At 42.4% G+C, this 21,979-nt stretch overlaps 1 protein-coding gene across 2 annotated transcripts in view; it reads right to left on the reverse strand.

Moving 5' to 3' along the window:
* LOC111869813 (protein trachealess) overlaps window positions 1-8,802 on the reverse strand; it is a 764,956-nt gene extending 756,154 nt beyond the window's left edge. For both annotated transcript variants that reach the window (XM_023861599.2, XM_033753565.1), the window contains exon 1: window positions 7,037-8,802. In XM_023861599.2, the coding sequence (XP_023717367.1) occupies window positions 7,037-7,323 (287 nt within the window). In that variant the 5' untranslated portion in view covers window positions 7,324-8,802. The remainder of the gene's footprint in view (window positions 1-7,036) is intronic.
* Between the last annotated feature and the right edge of the window lie 13,177 nt (window positions 8,803-21,979).

Below are 21,979 nucleotides of genomic sequence, written 5' to 3' on the forward strand. Positions count from 1 at the left end.
TTAGGGAAAAGATCTCTGTTTATTGTCAGAACCATAAGGAAGATAAATATACTCTGTGTGCATAGTGCAGAGTTTTGGTATGTTAAAGCAGGTGGGACACTTAATGGCCACTGGGATTTAAATCGTTAAAATAATAAAACTAACTACAGGAATGAAAGTCCTTCTTGGGAAGCTGATAATCGTTGAACTACTGACAAAATCGTCGGCTTCGTACAAAACTGAAATTGTCAATAACGCGTTAACAGGAGGCCACTACTGTCCCCAGTGAATTCCAGTTCTCATTCTCAAGCCCAGTTTCTCTGAGATCCATTTTAATATTTTAATTCCATCTATGCTTATTTCTTCAAAGTGGTTTCTCCTCTTCAGTGTCCAAGAACGCTGACAAACAGCGAAGTTTTTATAGCCCAATGGATTGCAGCGAATTCGTAAAAACAGTGGTACTGTACTGGCACTCTTCAACCCTTGTATTAGATACACAAGCTCGTGATGAGATAAAGCTGAGTCTAGATTTGTCTCATCTAGAGAGACATTTACGTCCAGAATGGGCATAATTTCAAAACCTCCTTGGATCTCAGCAGATTCTAAAGGGTTCTGACACATATAATTATTGGATTTTTGGAACTTATCGATCGTCCGGTATTCTATAAAGTAGAAAACACGACGTTTCGGAAACCTGATCTGTTTCCGGCCTCAGGTGAGACGGAAAAAACACCTACTGGACCAACTGAGTAGATGTCTTCCCCCTCACCTGCGGATGGAAACAGATCCAAAATCCGAAACGTCGTGTTTTCTATTTTATAGAATACAGGACGATGGAGAAAGTCCAAAACCTCACTAATTCTCATTGGATCACGTCTGTCGGTTATAAGTTATTACCTCCAACATTATTTTTCTTCGTAGAAAATTTTCACTCCAAATCTTCGTTCCTTGTGACCCTTGCTGTCTCGTCTGTTCTTCTTTCTTTCTTCGATTTATTTTTCCTGCATTTGTTTATTCTTTTTAGGTGTGTGTGTTTCCTACAGTTGTTTGCATCATTAGTTATTTGAGCGGCCTCCGTATTCTAGAGGTAACGTTCCCACCTCATGAATCAAGGTACGAGGGTTCAAACCCGGGCAAGTTATCGGGTACCAATGCCAGAAGAGGGCCGACCTCGTTGGCAGAAAGGGGAGACAGCGAGCACCAGTATCGGTAGGGTATGGCGACAGTAGAAATTAAAGGGGGACGTACAATAAACTACTAGTCGCGGTGCATGGGGAAACCCACCCCCTCTAATACTGAATAATACTGAACTCATCATTGGTTATTTTATTTTTCTTTCTACTCATGCAAAGCAATGACTAGCGAAATACGAATTGTCATAGACTGTAAGAATAATAACCATCAACAAAAGTTCTTGAATACGCCTGAAAATTAGGCATAAAGTACACTCGCACAGAGCTACAACCTTTCGATCTTTTTGGATCAATGGTGTATGATATACCCTCATATAATACACATATTCAATTGCCCTCTGGATTTACTTATTAGTTTCGGGCTTGAGCACTTGAATACGATTTTACTGAAGTGATCTATGGGACTATTTTCCAGACGCCTTATTTAAAAAAACGCCGTCAAACATTTGGAAACTAATTCACTGTCTGCGCTTTACATATCCAAATATTACGAAGAACGCCAAAGAGAAAAATACATGGAAACAAATGTCTCTTCGCTTGTTCATGATCTACAAAATAAATTATTAAATGATAAATACCAGCTATACTTCACAAATATTACATGGACTCGCAGAAAAGGAGCAATACGTGAAGATGTAACACTGTTCTCTTGTCCGCAGTCACTACACGCATATAGGCGTGCGGTACCGCGTAACTGGTTCGTTCATGTTTGCGCTCGAAATTTCATTACTTTACTGGTCAGTCAACAAACGTATTCAAGCACTTTATATACCGTATATGTTAGATAAGTAGCGAAAGTAAACAGAAATGGGGCCCTCAAAGAATTCTCTAAAGCAGTCATCATGCTGAACGCCCATGGAGATCGTGCATCTCACTGTTGTTCAACCAATATAGCATTTCCTTTATGGACTAGCAAGCGATAGTCTTCATGCACTCGATAAATATTCATGTGACTACGCAGTAATGTATATGATGAAAGTAAAGCCATCATAATTTGAAAAGAGTTTATTTTGCTGATATACTTTATATAGTCAAATAAGATGTGAAATCATCGTCTAGGTATACTAAACGTACTAACTTTTACTGATTAAACACTACTGTGCTCCCTGCATATTTCGGTCGTAAATTACCACCTTCTGGATGGAAAAATGCTAAAAGAATATTTTAAAATATATCTGTTACAGAGCTTTTAGAAACAGAACTAATATTAAAATTCATTAACTTGTGGAGTTGTTTTCACATCACATTTTAAAATCATCATATATTGTTATTTACAGACCAAAGTTCTAACTTTATAGAATTATTAGAGGACCGACAACACAACGAATTTGTAACAAACATATCAGATATTACTATATTAATATTTGTTTATTTGTACATTTTGCTACGTGTTTCATTCCAGCTGGATCATCATCAGGCAAATATTCATGAATTTACACTTGTATTGAATTGTATTGCTAATTTGTTTCCATATTAGCGGTCATAAATACAAATTTAATTATGATTCTAGTTTCAATACAATTTCTGAATATTGGTCTTAAAATATGAACTTGTAACTCGGAAGTTTAAAACTCAAAATCGAATTAATATTTGACGGTTTATGACAACGTATCGCGGAACAGAGGGGTATTCAAGGAGTCTGTGTTGTTTCAATTATTTGCACCTGGAAACAGATTATATATGTCGTAATATAATGTTCCTTCTAAGGGACCCAACAGAGTAGGTGTCTTCCCTTTCACCTGAGGACGGAAACAGAGCCAGGTTTCGAAAAGTTGTTTTTTCTAGTTTCTAGAATACCGGATGATGGACAAAGTTCGAAACCCCAGTAATTCTGAATGTTATGCAGCTTCGTTATAGCGTCTGGCTAGGGCTGGACGACAGAGGGGTCGGGGTTCGAGTCCCGGTAGGGTCAAGAATTTTCTCTTCTCCACGTCGTCCAGACCGGCTCTGATGTCCACCCACCTCCCGTCCAATGGTTACCGGGGGCTCTTTCCCCGGGGCTAAAGCGACCGGAGCATGAAGCTGACCACTCACCTCCAGCTATTGCCGAGATCAAGAAAATGTGAATCTACACTGCCCCATACGTCTTCATGGCGTACTGCTTAATTAGTTAAGCACGGGGCCAACTTTACCTGACCTTTCTATACACCCTCATTTGAACCCTTCAGAATCTAAGAGGTTTTCTATTTTGACAAATTCCGGCTCTCACGCGGGTAACCATAAACATTACTATATCCTGTGATGTGATGCCGTATAATCTGGTACCTTGTAACAGACGTTTCGAAAGAACGTGCTGCCTTCATCTTTATGGTACAAAGACTGAGGCAGCAGGATCCTCCGAAATGTCGATAATGGTGTGCCAGTAAACACGGCGTCATATGCCGGAAGAGAGTAATCTAGAAGTTTATGATCTTGTTGCATACTGAGCACACTATATAGCTACAAAGGCCACATGACTGCAACATCTACTCCTATTTACCGATATAAATGAAACTGCCACAAATCATATTTACTGACTTCGAGACAAGAATTACAGAGACGCCGTGAAGGTATTTAGGCACCTGCTGTCACAGTGCAACCTAAAAGGAACCTGCAACAATGAGCAGAAATTAACTCTTCGTGACTGTACAGCTTTGCGTAGGTGTTGGGTGGCCTAGGTCGCTGCTGTCACAGCGGTGCCCTATAGGCACCTGCAACAAAGTGTACAACTGCTCTTTTTTCTGACTGGCAAAGATGTAGGGTGGGAAGTTGTATTACCCTATGCACTATTTGAGAGAGTCACAATATCACAAAGTTTAAGAATCCCTCTTCTAGCGAACTACCGCTCTACGAAACATTAACGTTTCCGGGCCGGGTAATATTGTCTCCCTGTTCAACAGCAGCACAAGTCATTAGCTTTGTGCAACGTCGCTCTGCATTTGCCCATGCAGAAGCTTTAACGTTGCTTTGAGGCAGAAATTATGAAAAATGTATCTGTCTCTTCACATGTTATACCAGCACCGCGAAATTAAAACTGGTGCCAATGGCCCGTGGTTACGCGCCACGTCATGAAAACGTATGGAACAAAAATGAAGCATTTTTAATATCGGCACCAGATCAGTATTTCACGCTCCGTCCTCTTTATCGCCGAGGTAAGATCTTACGGTACCGAGTGGACAAGAGTGAGCAGGGGGTTTTCAGCCTGTGGCCGGTATTTTTACTAACTAGGATATTTTATTTTTAATATATTAAGACACTTAAAGGAAGCTTAGAAGTACAGCTTCTGAGAGCAGCACAATAAATCAGGTATCATGATAACAGAAAAATGCTAAAACCAATGCCACTAGTGAACAAGATCCTGAACCAGTATCCATCTCCGGTCCTCACCACCAAGATCCATCTTAATATAATCCTCCCTTCTCCGTCTTCAAAGCGGAAATTTTCCGAAATGTTTCCTTATCAGTAATCTGTATGATGTTATATGAAATACACAGATTAAAAATGAGACAAGCAATTTCGTGTCTAATGGCCAATATACGTAATCCCACATAGCTTAAAATTCGAAATTAGGTAATTTTTCTGGGGTTTCCCCCCCCCCTCAAGCTTAAAATTTGCATGCAAGAAATTTAGATGTTTATTTTATCAGTGTTTGACGGTAGAGAAGCTGCAACGAACCGAGTAAGGGACATCCGCATTATGAGCCTAAATGTTATTAAAATGCTATGATTTAGTTTATCATGTACAATCCACACAAAATGACACGATACTAAACGCTCGCTTGACACCGCCGTCACTGCAGCTCAGCAGCAACCTGTGGCACACTGCGCGCTGTGAGGCTGCTGTCAGCAGATCACCGTCCGTCTGGCGTCAGAACGGATATGTAACAGGACTGGGAAAACAGCTCAGGACAGCTAGGCAAGAAATTGTGTGTATTCACAGCAGTCTTCTCGAACTCGGTTTCACAACAGCAAGTTCATCGCATATAATTTATTCACTTTTTGTCCGCATTGCTTTAATTATTACTTAATTCTCCTCTATAGACCCGAAACCTACAAAAATTCTTGACATTTTAATATCATACTATGTAAAGAGTGAGCTGGGACAGATCAGTCGGTATGGCTACTGGCTACGGGGTGGACGACCGAGGGGTTGGAGTTAAAGAGTCCCGGTTGGGTCAAGAATTTTCTTTTCTCCACGTCGTCCAAACCGGCTCTGGGGACAACCTAACCTCCTATCCAATGGGTACCGGGGACTCTTTCCCCGGGGCTAAAGCGACAGGTACGTGAAGCTGGCCACTCACCTTCTGTTAGTGTCGAGGTCAAGAAAATGTGGAATTCTACATTAACTACCCCCATACGCCTTCAGGGCGTAGTGCTTAATTAGTTAAGTGCAGGGACAACTTTCACTTACTAAGTACAGATTTATTGGCATAAGTCCCCACACACTGTCGGTGACGTGTTAGCTTATTTTTCACTACACCGGCAACTACTGAAGGACTGTCCTCAGAATAAAACTTTAGGATGAACCTAACATTATCTTCATGGGAAAAGGTACAACTTGCCTATTTGGGGCAGCTGCTGTAATACAGAAGCGTTTCTCTAAACTGTCGTTACAGAGTAACAATTTAACCCACCAGCCTCTTCATCTCACATGGGCAATTACTGAATAGTAGCGGCAGGTTCTGTTATCGAACTGCCTTCCCACGGTGACTACAGAGCAATACTTGTATCATGCATGCTCTGTGTCTGGAGCAGACAACGGTTACAACATGTCACAGATCCCACTCTCTTCGTAACGTAACTGCTAGACGCTTTTCCTGGCACGGACAATGGGTAAGTAAGAAAATCTATCCCTATAACAGGCCATCGAGACTCCCACATTTTCTAGACAATCAGCTCACAGACGGCTGTGAGGTCAGCCTTACGCCTCCCAGTAAGATTCCTGGTACTGATTTCTGCTAGTGACTGAGTCGACCCTAGAGCCACAATGCGGCTGGAAGGATTAAGTCAAATAAAACATCCAATGGCGTCATTGGGAATCGAATCCGGAACCATTAGATAGCACAGTGCTTCAACCAAACGGTTACGATGATTATGGATCCTACTGCCTTCGTAAATTAACTGCCAAAAAGTACCAGCCTTTCTGCCTGACATGGAGCCTTCCTAAGGTAACTACCAAGCACTATCAGCCCGTAGGCCTGCCGCACATGACGATCACAACACATTATGGATCCCTATTGACTGCAAGGTAACTGCCAAAAATATCAGCCTATTTTCCTGGCACGTATAACGGATATAATAGGGGTAATGAGGCCCACTGTTTTCCTAAGGTAACTACCGAGAAATATCAGCCCCTAGGCCTGCCGCAGGTAACTGTTAAACACATTATGGATACCAGTATCTTCATAAGGTAACTGACAAACATCGCAGCTCCTGGCACGTATAACGGATATAATAGGGGTAATGAGGCCCATGGTTTTCCTAAGGTAACTACCAAGCACTATCAGCCCCGAGCTTTGTCGCAGATAACGGTCACAACACATTATGAATCCTACTGACAGCAAGGTAACTGCCAAAACTATCAGCCTATTTTCCTCACACGTACAAAGGGTCTAATGGGCGTAAAGAGGCCCACTGTTTTCCTAAGGTAACAACCGAGAAGTATCAGCCGCCATGCTTGCCACAGGCAACGTTTACGAGGCATTATGGATTCCAGTATCTTCGTAAGATTACTGACAAACAACATCGCAGCTTCTTGCACGGACAGTGGGTACAACGCGCAATGTCTTCCTAAAGAAGCTACCAAGAAGTACCTACCACGGCCAACGGACAGGACCAAAAACGAAGACGACTCTAATTGGCCACTGACTGTCAGATGCACCCTACCTGTAGTATGGAAATCCTTGGGGAACATGCAGATCCATGGGCATCGCTGCGGCCGCCGCCGGGTGGGGGTGGTGTGCATGTGCTGCCCCAGGATGTGGGTAGCCATGGTGCTCACCAGCAGCGGCCGCAGCCTGCATCATGCTGCTGCCGCCCCCGACAGCGGCTGCGGCGGCAGCAGCGGCGGCTGAATGGTGATGGCCAGCAAGCACCGCGGCTGCCCACGGCGAAGAGGCGAAGCCGCCCGGGTGATCCAGCTCAAAGCCTCGTTCAACCACACTGCAGTGCATTCAACACCACACAGACGAGCCCTTTGTCGTTTTATCTTACAACATCGCCATCAACACTTCAGCTCCTGGTTATTATTAGCTTCTTTGCTTACATCTTTCGGTGGTCGCTATTGTTTGAACAGCAAGATAGATCCACACGCGTTACAGGCGGGTTGTCACTTATGTGAAGTGTTAAAAACAGCGACAGTAAGAAACTGAGAAAGCTGCTCCGAATCCCAACACTTAAATTATGTATCACTGATTGAAATAACAGTCCCTTTTCAGCACTTGAACGATGAACACACGTTAATTTCATAAGCACTGCTGTTTTCCTGCTTTCTTGTGTCTCCCGACAGCATCACTCACGTTGATGTCCGTTTCCAGTCTGGGTAAATTTTACGTGTTTTGTCATTCCTCGCTGAATGTTCCCGTGATTATGCGCTTAAATTAATAAAAACACGAACCAGACATATCTGACCACTTATAACGTGCCGGGACATTCTGATGTCATGCAAATTTTTGGCTGGCATTTTCATATTGTCTGACGCCAAATTACTGCTTGGTTAAAACTGAAGGTGACTTACAAATTTTCCTTATCTACAAATAGAGAAAAAAGTCTTAATCATAGATGACACACATCTTGTTTCCTTTCCATACATCCTGATTTTATTCTATAAAAATTATGTATTTCAAATGTCATACTCCGATTACCAATTGTAGCCTGCCTTTTGCATTTATTGCTGTACTATTGCTTATCCTGTCGCTGTCACATGCTTGGAGTTGTGTATTCATAGCTCTTCTAGAGAGCCATTGTATTAATTACCGCTACAAATAAAAATTTAAAGCAAATACACAAACGTTAAATTCATGCTCCGTCAGCTGATGTCAATCTTGAAGTCACTCATCCAAAAAGAGCTCTAACCCGAAAATGAAACTTCCACCACTACACGTTTAACCAGATCACGTGACGGTATCCACTGATTTCATTCAATTAACCGGTTAATCAATCCACAAGCACACTCTTCTTGTCATTATAAAACGTTGACAGTATGACCGTGCCTTTCTGTGAGTTCATTACGTCACGTTGCAAATATGAGAATGTTACGATGGCTTGCTTGGTACTAAGTACTTGGTGGGGGTGGTGTGGAGGGGATATGTGTAGATTGGTCGGCGCAAGTTAGATAATGCAAACACATTTCACCAGAGAGTTTAAGGCGTTTGTACGAACAATTGAGAGGTTATAACATATCACAATGCACACAAGCAAACGCCCTTGCAAGTCTTTAGGTAATGTTACTGTCTCACGCACACACACACACGCACACTTCACTGCTTCGCGTCACATTGCATGGTCCTCCTCCGTCCGCGCAAACACTACCACGTGCTTGGCCAGTCGGCCATAGAGTGAAGCAGTTCTTGCGGCTACAGACGACTAGCCGAGCAACACCCGTGAGGGTTAGCGTGATGCAGTCACTAGTTTTAGGGTCGCCCGAGGGTAAGAGTTAGTTCTCAACTCAACTACCGAGCAGCCAGAAGGGGGCAGGCCTTCCAGCAACGTCGTAGTAGACCCCGCGTGCGTGGAAACGTCACTTACCACGTGACTTTACATTGGTCACGCCCATCAAGTGAAAAAATACAGGCACTCGCGGCGGCGCATTCGCCAAGTCCGGCCTCCCGTCAACTCCCACTAATGCGAATAAAACAAAAGAAAGAAAAGGCAGAGCACGCTATATCATATACCATCCATCTTCGTCTTTTGATCTCCTTACTGACAGGTGGTAGTAGTAGAAAAATAAGATGGGAATATGGTTAAAATGTAAACAAATGCTTCGTAAACCAGCTCTAAGTACTGTCGTGCTAGCTGTTATCATGTGAGACGTGGCTCGGCTGCCTGCGTTTCATGTTTCTGCAGCAAAACAAGCTACAAACACAGAAATCCGCAAAATGAAGTACACACGTCTCTAAAAATTTCTGTTTTGTGGGATGTAAGAGTCTGGGTAGTCTGATGGATCTGGTTGACCTGAAGATGGCAGTAGAATGTTCCTCCGAAATGTCGGTAACTTTCGGCCTACACTGCATCATGTCTCTCAAGACGCCTATCTTTATAGCGCCACTGTGAGAACCTCAGGCATCATACAAGCTCTACTTACTTTCGAATGTGGCATATTTCAAATGCCACTTCCTTCGCCTTATAAATCCCTGGGAATATTGTGGGTTTCTGTTCAGGGAAATAAAAAGTGTAATTTCTGTAAAAGGTATTGTCCCCAGCCTAAAAACTGGGAACATGTGGGGCTCTAAAAGGTAAATCTAGTGCATGGACTCACTGTTGTCCACCTACTTATAATTGAAGTCCTCATTGTGGAGTCGGGGTAGCGCAATAGGCATAGCGACTGGCTACGGGCTGCACGACTGTGGGGTCGGAGTTCGAGTCCCGGTACAGTCAAGAATTTTCTCTTCTCCAAGTCGTCCAGACCGGCTCTGAGGTCAACCCAACCCCTTATCCAATGGATAACGGGACCTTTCTCTGCGGGGGTAAAGCAGCCGGAGCGTGAAGCTGACCACTCACCTCCAGCTAGTGTCGAAGCCAAGAAAATATGGATCAATATATCCACTCACCCATACGCCCTTATGGCACAGTGCTTAATTTGTTGAACACAGGGACTTTACCTCTTACCTAATTATTGCAGGATAAAAAGATAAAGTCATCCCTGTAACAGGTCGTGGAGGCCAATAGGGTTATGAGACGTCGAGGCTCCCACATTTTCTCTAGACAATCGGCTCAGAGATGGCGGTGAGGTTGTCACCCTTACAAACCGGCCACCCTTTACCACCCAGGAAGATTCCTGTTACTCATTTCTGTTAAAGGCTGAGTCGTCCCAGGGGCATACTGCGGCTGGGAGGATTTTCTCAATTAAAAAATCCAATGACGTCGTCGGGAATCGAATCCGAGGCCTTCCAGCTTGTATCATAGTGCCTCAACCAACTACGCTACCTTGTGCCCCATAAGTAGGCGCATGTTGTAAGTGAATTCCAGGCAGTCGCGGGATCCCGAAAGCTGCTAAAGAACAGCACCGAAGGATTGCTGTCCGTCTAGGAGAATGCTCTGAAACTGGACATATGGCCAAGTTCCATACAACTATAACGGCGTTTCTTTCCGCTACCAGTGAGCATCTATGGATATTACTTCATAGCGGATCTCTCGCAGCTCTGCTATAACTTTTATCCCCCCCCCCACCAAACACACACGAATTACGCTCAAGTAGACCTGAATTATTTATATCGACCTGTGCTGACATGAGAACCTTCAGACCATACAGCATATAGTAGAACACACCTGTAACCTTTTGTTTCATATGCCTGTTATTGTCCAGTCTGTTACGGTGGGATAACTATTTCTCTGAGCAGCCGTCCATTGATAAAATTATAGAATAAACACGTAGCCCTTCCGTAAAGACGTCAAATTTTTCTAACAGCGGACATCCCATGATAATTCATATCCGCTGTTTCAGTTTTAGTAACTCCTTATTCTCGTTAACCAAAATTTCACTTCCATATTAAAGCTTACAGATTCCATTTGTCTCAGTTCCCTTTTATCATTTAAATAACACGCCTTTACTGGCCTAAATGTCATCCAACATATTCTTTTATTCTCAGTTGTTTAAGTCACAGACAGTTTCAGAAGAGTAACATTCACCGTCATGCCTCAATATTTTGTATTTGCATCGAAAGATAGAGCTCTGAACTTGTATTCGGGAGGTTTTCGGTTGGCACATCAGCTATACTGAGTGCCAAGGGTTTAGTGTTTCATGACGAATACGATACCGCAGGCCTCAGCGCCTAGACGACATAATGTACGGTTTGACGTTTTCGAGAAAGAAATTTGTAATGGATAACCTCTTTCATCTAAAAATAAAAAGATCAGCATGGCTCTAACCTATTAATATGACATTCGTCCTATTTTTGGTCTTGGAGTTTTGTTTCTGAGCCGTACTGAAAACCTCAGGGCCACGCGGTAGCGTAGTTGGTTGAGGCACTCTTCTACAAGCCGGAAAGTCGCGGGTTTTATTCCTTATGAGGTGCCTGGAATTTTTAACTCACCTAATCCTTCCAGCCGTACTATGGCCCTGGGGCGACTCAGCCTCTGACAGAAATGAGTACCAGGAATCTTCCTGGGGGTAAAGGGCGGCCGGCGCGTAAGGATGACAATCTTACCGCCATCTGTGAGCCGATTGCCTAGAATATATGGCAGCCTCGACTTCTCAAAACGCTATGGCCTCCATGAACTTTTACAAGGATAGCGTTACCTTTACCTTACTGGAAACCCCACGATTCACCACTAGTGACCATTCATCTTCACAAAGTTACAGAAACATCAATCACTTTGCGACGTCTTTTTGTACACAGATCTGCTTACTAATTGATACTTAACAAAAATCCACATGTGTGCAGTTTGCTGTCAGTTCTCCTAATCATTTGCCATTTGTTCAGTACTAGACTTTCTCTTCAAACCAGAACACCATTTAACTATCCATATAGAATAATTACATGGGTATTATATTTTCTTACTGAAAACCTGTTTTAATATAATTCGACGCCTGTATCTTAGATATATTTGCAACATAAACAGCATTGACTAACAAAGAAATCTGTCTATCTTAGAACGACTTATTTTGTGTTCATAGACAAGAATATTTAAAGTCGTCAACAAAGCCCGATATCGGGTTTTCTTAACTCAAAACAGAGCTAGGGGAAAGTTTCAAAAAATGGTTCGGTGCTACCGATGGACCTTATTCATATCTCCGTCGTCAGCGCTTGCTTCAAATATGAATATCTATGTTACTGCTAGCGAAGAAATTCTCTACATGCAAGTTTGGTAAGAAAAAGGCAAATCTATCCCTGTGACAGGCCATGGAGGCCCATAGAGTTGTGAGACGTTGAGGATCCCACATTATCTAGACCAGCCGTGTCAAACATGCGGCCCCCATAGCCACAAAGTGCGGCCCCTCAACTTTTAGAGCTAATTGATATTAAAATCAATATTAAAATTTTAGTGGAAATATTTTTTGTAAAGACAATTTTCCAACAGACCAGAAGACAAGAAGTCTCATGCAGACATAAATTAGCAGGATGCAGGAAATTCAATGTTTTGCTATTTCTAACATAATTCCTCGTGTAATCTCTCTTTTTACACATTGAAAAGCTGTTTGATACTTGTCAGAAATGGCATTCTCTTGCTTTTTAAAACTGTAAGGTATGTGACTTTAGGTAATTATATTGAAATTATTCCTAAATAATAAATAGAATTAAATTTCCTTGTATCAAAATCTAATGTATATTTCTATTTTGAAGTGCGGCCCTGGACTATTATTTATAGGGCTAAGGTGGCCCCCTGTACAAGTTGAGTTTGACGTGCCTGACCTAGACAGTCGGCTCACAGATGGCGGCGAGGTTGTCAGCCTTACGCACCGGCCGCCCTTTACCCCAAGGAAGATTCCTGGTACTCAGTTCTGTTAGAGGCTGAATGAACCCTAGAGCCATATAACGGCTGGAAGGATTAGGTCAATTGAAAATCTAATGACCACATCGGAAATAGAACCCGACGCCTTCCATCTCCTAGTGCCTCAACTAACTATGCTGCTGTGTGTCACCACATGTTAGTGTGAGGCAGTTCAAATACGTTCAACTAACTCGGGTAATTTTGTTGCTATATTGAAACAGTGGAAATTTGGATAAATATTTTTAAAGTATTCCTCAGATGAACGTCTGCAAATTTAAACTGCAAGACGCCAGTTTCTTTGCACGTACCCTGCAGCTTCATGTACAGTACGTTCTAGGCGAGTAGGATTATTTGTTGCTACACAGTCTTTTAGTATGGAGATGTACAGTCCCTTCCGCTGCTCAGGTCTGAGATTCCATTAATCCATTCATGGGAACTGGCTCAGAGCTCTGAGTGCTGCCCGCTTCACGCTGGTTTCGTGTTTGGCTTATTCTTCGACCCTGAAGATGGAGGCGATATATTCTTACGACAAGACAGTTAACTTTCAACGGGTTACATGGCGTTTCGAGGGATCGAATCCCGATGAGGTGGACTTTTTTTCAGTTTACCTAATCTTTCCAGCCGCACTATGGCCCTGGGGTCGACTCAGCCTCTAACAGAAATGAGTACCAGGAAATTTCCTGGGGGTAAAGGGCGGCCAGCGCGTAAGGCTGACAACCTTACCGCCATCTATGAGCCGATTGTCTAGAAAATGTGGGCACCTCAACATCTCACACCCCTACGGGCCTCCACGGCCTGTTACAGGGTTACATTTACTTACTTTCCCATACATTTCGTTATATTCCAGAAGTTAGAATCCTTCATGTAGGAATTTAGGTTCTCATAGAGATGCTTATGAAGAGTCATATTTGGGGCGAAGTAACACCGTGAGACTACAGAGAGTCATACGTAGCATCTTCGAAGGTAAGATCCTATAGAACTCTACATATTTGGAAAATATTCAAATGTCTATAATAAAATAAATCTTTATTTTATTGTTATTACTTCATATATATTGTACTGAATCATTTCAAGCTACGCTCTAATCAATTCAAGAAGACAACTGTGCGCGACTGGACCACTTCCCATAACTCCGTGGCCTGTAGTCCGCATACGAACTATACCGACCGAGTGACCGCCGCTTGTCGGCGAAGTTAGTCGCGTGGTCAGTGCAACGAATCCCCACGGATTCGTTCGTTTTTCTAGACGGGAGCTTCTATTTCTTTCAAATAGTTCCCCAATTATCCTCACGAGGCTGAGTGTACCCCGTCCCAGACCCACTACTTCTCAGAAAATCTGGTAGCACCGGGAATCGAATCCGGGACCTCTGGCCACTAGAATACAGAAGCGGTCCACTTCCCATAAAACAAAAAAAAAAAGTTATTCTACTGTCCGTAATCTGGAGATTCTCATAGTGAGGATATATAAACATAGAAGATTTCGCCATGTTAATTTCAGATTTCTGATCATCATAGCTTCTTAATAATGAATTGCTTTAAAAAGTTGTCCCACGGTAGTGGAAGAACATCAGCCGTCCATCAGTGACAGGACAGCAGGGTAGAGGGAAGAGGGCTGAATGCCCCCCACGGGACATGCGGCGAATACCATTAACATCTCAGACTCTGTATCAGATGACAATAAATTACCAAAGCACATAAGAGTTGAGACATTGACAGACCAAACGATAAATAGCCAGAACAAACAAGACCTTAACTGAAAATCACAAGATCTAGAACAAATTGTGGTGAGTGAGTGAGTGACAGCTTTACTGTTAGGGCCATAAGGACGAGGGTTGCTGTTCAAATTAGGCTTATCAGTGCATAAGTCAGGTCACGATTGAGCTAAAACATCGAAAATGAATTGACTGAATAGATCGACCTAATAAATTAAAGTCCACCGAATTACAATGTTATACGAGCCAGGCAAGACATAAGGGAACCAGGTAATATTGTGACATGTCTGCTGCAAGCCGGAATATCAGAACCGGAGGAGACGGCCTTTAATAAAGAACGGTTCTGTAAACACGTTTCCGCGGCAAACAACTCACGTGACCTCAGTTAACAGATACACACGCAGGTATAGACTAACTTTTTGAAGGGGTATTTTCTATGCGGTCTGTTCCGAGGCCTGAACTAGGGATTAGATCGGTAATGACTTATGCCTGCCTCGCCTATGAATTTTAGGCAGACATCTACCTCTTAAAATTGCAACGTCTACAAAACAAAGCTATCAGCACCACTGACAATTTTCCAATGTGCACACCGGTCCGCGATTTGCACACGGCTTTCAATCTTCCGTGTATATATACACACGATTATATAAGAAAATCGTGCAGGCAACAAGCAGAAGTCATACAATACTATGAGAATGAACATGGTCGCTGCATAAGACAAAGCGAAGCCGGACGTAGAAAATATAATACGCTTAAACTTGGCGACGGTCAAGTTTACGACCGTTCAATGACTATGCTGCCGCTGTAGCATAAGTAAGAAAGGCATGATCTGCTTCACAAAGGTTGGACTGACAAAGGACTTGTATATAGTGCAAAAAAAAAAAAAGGTAGAATTCTAAATAACATGCTGTATGTGCCATACGTACACTCCACAAAATCCAAGCATATTCGTAAAAGATACACCCATTCTCTCATCAGAGGGGATGTTACATAAGGATTATGAGCGCAAGAGTTCAGTTGCAAAAAAGAAATCTCTGGTCGTGAGTCTCAAGGGGTTTGGCGCCAAGACGAACTAACTGGCGGTAAACTGTCAGTCGTAAACTCTGACTCTAATCTGAACTATTATTATTATTATTATTATTATTGGAGGGGGTGGGTTTCCCCATGCACCGCGACCAGTGGTCTATTGTATGTCCCCCTGTGATATTCTACCAGTCTCTATACCCTACCGATACCGGTGCGTGCCATCAGTCCCGACTCAGCCAGCGAGTTCGGCCTCTACTGCCTCAGCGGTATCTAGATGCTTCCCCCATCTACCAGAGGCGTTAGAGACTATTGTTGGGCGGGAAATGTCCTTTATAATTTGGCTCAGAGGCCTCCTTGAGGCATGAGGTTCTGGTTATGAGTTACCGTCGTGGGTCACGTATGCGAAGGTCGTGAAGCAGCGGGGACCGGAGCCGTTACGAGGCAGCGCATAGTGAAGGCACAAGAAGGTTTAGTGAGCGTCATAGTGAAGTATAAAGAGGGCGAATTAGCGATAGCACTTTAAAATAGATCTTAGAGAGATAGGATGGGATGGCATTGATTGGATTAATCTGGCTCAGGATAGGAACCGGTGGGGGTCTCTTGTGAACAAGGTAATGAACCTTCAGGTTCAATAAAATGCTGGGAAAATTCTTGAGTAGCTGCACAATTGGTGGCTTCTCAAGAAGATCTCAGCTCCGTGAGTGAGTGAGCGAGATAAAGTTTTAGTGAAATCTTTGAAGCATTGTAGCAGACGGAAGGGAAGGACAGACTAAAATCAACAAATTTTGCGTGAATTCTATGCACTTTGTGCAGAAAATCACTGGCTGATAAATCCTACAAAAAGTGCTATATGTCGAAATACCGGAAAAAATAACATTTAAATCCATCCTATGCTTCAATTGGTACTGAATATCTGATGGACGTTCCCGTCCATGAGACAGGTCCACAAATATTGTCTTTTCGAACACAGTTTCTCGGTATCAATGTCATGCACCAGACGTCACTTTGTTAATGTATCAGAAGAACTGCTGATTAGTTTTATTTTGACTGTATTCAGCGATTTGTATTCGTGACAGATCCGAACCTCTCGCGGCATTCAGACGCATTCAACTGAAAACTGAAAAAAGAAAAAAAATAGAACATATAGGCTAAGGCTGAAGCAACTGAAAACAATAGCATCCTGCCAGGGACTACCGATTAAATGCATTTTAACTGCTTGAAAACGATTTTAATTGAATCATTTAGTTGTTATAGGTAAATTATGGCAATCAATTTTAAAGCGATGCCCTCGGAATTGTAATTCCTTTTCGCGGCTTGTACGGTTGCACTGAGGGTGCCTGAGGACAGGGTGCTGAGCAGAACGTTAAGTAAATTGTAGTACACAGGAAACTACATAGGGGAGTTGACAATTATTTGTCGCCATAAAATATTTTAAAAGCTAAAGCTATCCCTGTAACAAGCTATGGAGGCCTATAGGGTTGTGAGACGTTGAGGTTCCCACATTATCTAGACAATTTGCTCACAGATGGCGGTGAGGTTGTCAGCCTTACATGCCGGCCGCCCTTTACCCCCCAGGAATATGGTACTCATTTGTGTTAGACGCTGAGTCGACCCCAGGGCCATAGTGCGGCTGGAAGGATTAAGTCAATTGAAAAAAATCCACCTCATCGGGATTCGATCCCGCGACCTTCCGGCTTGTAGCATACTGTCTCAACCAACTACGCTACCGCGTGCACCCTATAAAATATTTTTAGTGCATTCAAATCAAGGAGGATCAGATGGACGGGTCACGCAGTACACACGCAGAGATGAAAATGCATTTACATTTTAGTCGTAAATTCTGAAGAGAAGGGATCACTTCCGAGACCCAGACAGCATCCTGAGCCAGTTCTGGCCCCTTTAAACCACCACCATTTGTTTTCGTAAGATCCATCTCAATAGATTCTAAAGTGTTCTGGCGTTGATGCGTAACTACTAATACAATTTCCACAGTCAACGCAATTATAATTTATTAACTTATGTTGCACTACATGTTTCGACCCATATAGGGTCATCCTCAGGTGGAATTTTTATTATTAGTTATACTCACGCAATATAATGCAAACGTTAAAAATGTTATAAAAGAATATGAACGCCATTCAGTGTGATTGATAAATATTGCGTTTCTTTGTCTTTCATCCTCTACATGTTTCGGTCGGAGCGACCATCTTCAGAAGGACATTATCAGTACATGCGGACACTACTATTATAATGTCATTGGTCATTATTAATACATACAAACACTACTATTACAATGTCATAAATATAAAATATTATCCCTTAACAATTACAGCGATGTGCATGAATTTATTAAAACATTTATAAATTATTATAATTAATATATTTAAATTATAGTTTAAAAAATTTGTTAAAATCTAGAACCAATTTGATTCGTGTCCTTTATACTTTTCTTTCGGGAACATAACATTTATCAATCACACTGGACAGCGTTCATAATTTTTTATACTCTTACTAGTATGATGGAGCAGAATAAACCAAGTCAAAATTAAAGAATTGATCTGTAACACTCGGAATTTCTGTGTTTCAGGACTTTGTCTATCGTGTTGTACTCTAAAGAACACTAAAACACAACGTTTCGGAAACTGAAACTGTTTCCTTCCTCTGGTGAGGGTGGGGGAGACACCTACTCTGTTGGATCCATTAGGAAGAGCTAACTTCAGTCACTGGACAACCTGTATCAGTATAACTACAGCCATATATACACACCTGAGATCAGGATTTGTCAACGTGAGATAAAAGGAGAATGTACAGTAAAGGCAGCCAATCACAGCTACTCGTACTTGGCTGCTACGTTTAGTTGCAGGGCACAATCCACAGTGCAGATGGAAACATAAACACGCCAGAATGTTTTATAACAAGGATATTATACTAGATCCCTATAACAGATCTACTTGAGTTTTCAAGTAAATAAATACATTATAGTACATTGTATTGCATATAGAGTGATTTTAAATATTGTAAATTTCATAAGAGAGAAAAATTTTAACAAGAACATTTCATCTCTTCACGATGAAATGTCTGGGGCACGTGGTAGCGTATTTGGTAGAGGCATTTTGCTACAAGCCGGAAGGTCGCGGGTTCGAGTCCCGATGAGGTGGTATTTTCAATTTACCTAATACTTCCTGCTGCACTATGGCCCTGGGGTCGACTCAGCTTCTAACAGAAATGAGTACCAGGAATTTTCCTAGAGGGTAAAGGGCGGCCGGCGCCTAAGGCTGACAAACTCACAATCATCTGTGAGCCGACTGTCTAGAGAAAATGTGTGAGCCTCGACGTCTCACAACCCTATAGGCTTTCACGGCCTGTTACAAGGGATAGCTATTTTACCATCATGAAATACGTGTAAGGGATACACAGGTAAAAAGGTAAAGTTGTTCCTGTGCTTAACTAATTAAGCACTGCGCCATGAAGGCGTATGGGGAGTGGATGTACAGATTCACGTTTTCTTGACCTCGACACAAGCTGGAGGTGAGTGACTCTGCCGCTTTACCCCCAGGGAAAGAGCCCCCGGTACCTATTGGATAGGAGGTTTGGTGGACCCTAGAGCTGGCCTGAACGACGTGGAGAAGAAAAAATTCTTGCCCCCGCCGGGACTCGAATTCCGACCCTTCTGTCGTCCATCCCATAATTAAGTAACATCTTCATATAAAAATGTGTTAACGTCGAAAGACATAGCGAAGAAGAATTATTGTGTCTGAGAGCGTGTGTGTTGACGATCTGTACGTGAGTGCATGTCATGAGTTCAACGATAGGTCATCAAATGAAACGGGGTGAAGGGGGTGTCGTGAACTCCAATGTAACAGCCTATTCTGAAATTACATACACGGTAAGTAGGTAACAGTGTCTTCCAGATCGAAAATGAAAGAAATGTGAAGGAAATAAAAGCAAGGAACCAAACACACTAAGAAGAAACGAAGGAAACAAAAGAACAAAAAGTGAAAAAGTATAGATACAACATTAGAAGGAATGATAGAAATAATGAATGAGAGAAAGAATCGAATGAAAGAGAAACATAGGAAAGGGAAGAACCAGACAACATAAGAAGGAATTAAGGAAACGAGGAAGCATAATACTCGTATATAAGAATGTGAGAAAAGCCAAACAAAGAAAGAAGAAATTAGAGAAACAAGGTAAGAAAAAATATGAGAAAGGAAAGGAAAGCTTTACTAAAATCATACGCACAACAGAGCAATATTGCAGACTGATGTATGAGAGAACGTAACAAATGAATACGGGAAAAAAATAAAACAGAAAAAAGGAATAACGAAAAAAATTAAGAACGGGGACAAAAAGGCCGAAGCAAAGAAAGAAAGGAAAAAAGATGAGTTTATCAGGTAACACGCCTGTAAAAAAAAGCAGGGCTGAAGACGGATGAGTGAAAGAAGAAAATAAAGGAAAATGAAATAAAGCGGGAAAGAAAGAATGAAGACAGAAAATATACCGAGACACAGAAGAGGGAAGAAAGAAGGGCTCAGTGAAGGGACAAAGGAAAGAAAATGTAAATCACATGCTGCCGAAATGGCAACACTGCACGGAATGTTATTTTAAACCCGAGGTAATGACGTGAAATATATCTGATATTAGAGAAGCAACATGTGGTAACAAGACTGACATAAAGGGGGCATTTTAGCACGGTCACACGAATTTAGATTCCCGTAGGTAAACGAGAATAGAAGAAATAGGGCACGCATAAGCAAGGAAATCGAATGCACTCAGCAACCATTAATCTCCAACAGATTCACACTGGAATACAGTCTTACCCCTTTGCGTTTCAGCCCTCGCAACTGTCATGTTGGTGGGTTCGTGGCTCGAAGTTGCGTTCCAATTATTAATTTGTACCTTCATAATGGCTTTACAACCTGAACTAGGGGACTGAAGAAAACTGGGGCGGATATTTTGGTAGCCGTTCTGTACCGCCAGTTAAAGAAGGTGATTTCAATAGCCGCATGCAGACAGGTAGAACATGTAAGGTTGGCCTGTCACCCTTTTCAAACTCAACTGTGATAACGACTTACAATATCTCACAGAAAAGGTTAATAAATAATTCTAACTCGCTCGTCAATTTTTCTTCAAGGAAATGCCTGGGTGAGTTCTGCTAGATGCAAAACGACAGCCAGTTTATTCAGATAAGCGATTAATATTTTGTATGTTAAAATCGAGCTATTTCGTTGAGGAGCCTTGATTTTTCCACTCCTAAGGGCGGCCTCATACCAACTGCATCATGACATGAGACAAACGACGTCGTCTTGCTTCATTCGTGATTCATCAGCATGAAGCTGACGTCAACATCATGACTCAGACCAGTGTGCGGCGGTTTTCATAATTTCATTCATTTCAACTGTGCTCCTTTCTTTGCGTCACGTGGCAGACATCATGTCTTGACTGTTACATGTCTTGACGCATGCCGGTGTGCGGCCTACCTAACATATCGTCTGGCTTTATCATCAACTGAATCATGAAATATGCTGCACTAATCGTAATTATCTGTTCACACTCGTAATTGGTACAGATTATGAAGCTCTATCATGTATCAGTAATTCTATCCATCCCCTTGTTACCGCCTCCCTCTTGTGTCCAGGTATTCACCTCAGCACTTCGTTTTCAAACACGCCTATATACGTTCTTCCCACTGGCAGAAAGGAGAAGTTTCTTCAATTTTATTCGCCTGAGCTTCATACTGAGGAACTGAACTTCACCGAAATCTGAGCCGTCACGTGTACCAGTGATAAAAGAAAAGACAGCAGAAACCGTGGCACTGTTCCCTTCTTAACGATGTATGTCGTGCAGAAGATAGGAGGAAGCGAAGGAGCAACGACAGGTGAGAAGAAAAGCTGAGAATATGATGCTCAAATCTGCCATTTCTACTTCATGTTTCTGGTATTAATTTCGTTTTTGTACTATCTATTTGGAAAGATTATCATTTGTTGTGCATTCTCTGCATTAACTGCATTAACAGGGAGGCCATGTCAGTCCGGCTGTCTGTCCAGTAGTACCGAATGGATGTCAAACGTCGTGCTGTGAGGGGAGCACAGAATAAAATCTGTGAGCAACTTAGTTCCTGTTGTTACCAGTAAAATATAACCTCTCATTTAGACCTATATGGAGCTCTAATAGAAATTTAGAGGCAAAGGTAAGTTTATTCCTGGGCTTAAATAAATTAAGCACCATGCCATGAAGACCTGGAAGGGGTTGGAGTTGTAGCTGCACTATTCTTGACCTCGGCACTAGGTGGAGGTGAGTGTCCAGATTCACACCTCGCCCGCTTTACTCCAGGGGGGAAAAGAGCCGTCAGTACCCATTGGATAGGAGGTTGGGTGGACCCCAGAGCCGGTCTGGACAACGTGGAGAATAGAAAATTTTTAACCCTTCCGGGACTCGAACTC

This window comes from Cryptotermes secundus, unplaced genomic scaffold, assembly GCF_002891405.2.
Source record: "Cryptotermes secundus unplaced genomic scaffold, Csec_1.0 scaffold245, whole genome shotgun sequence".
NCBI classification, from domain to species: Eukaryota; Metazoa; Arthropoda; class Insecta; order Blattodea; family Kalotermitidae; genus Cryptotermes; species Cryptotermes secundus.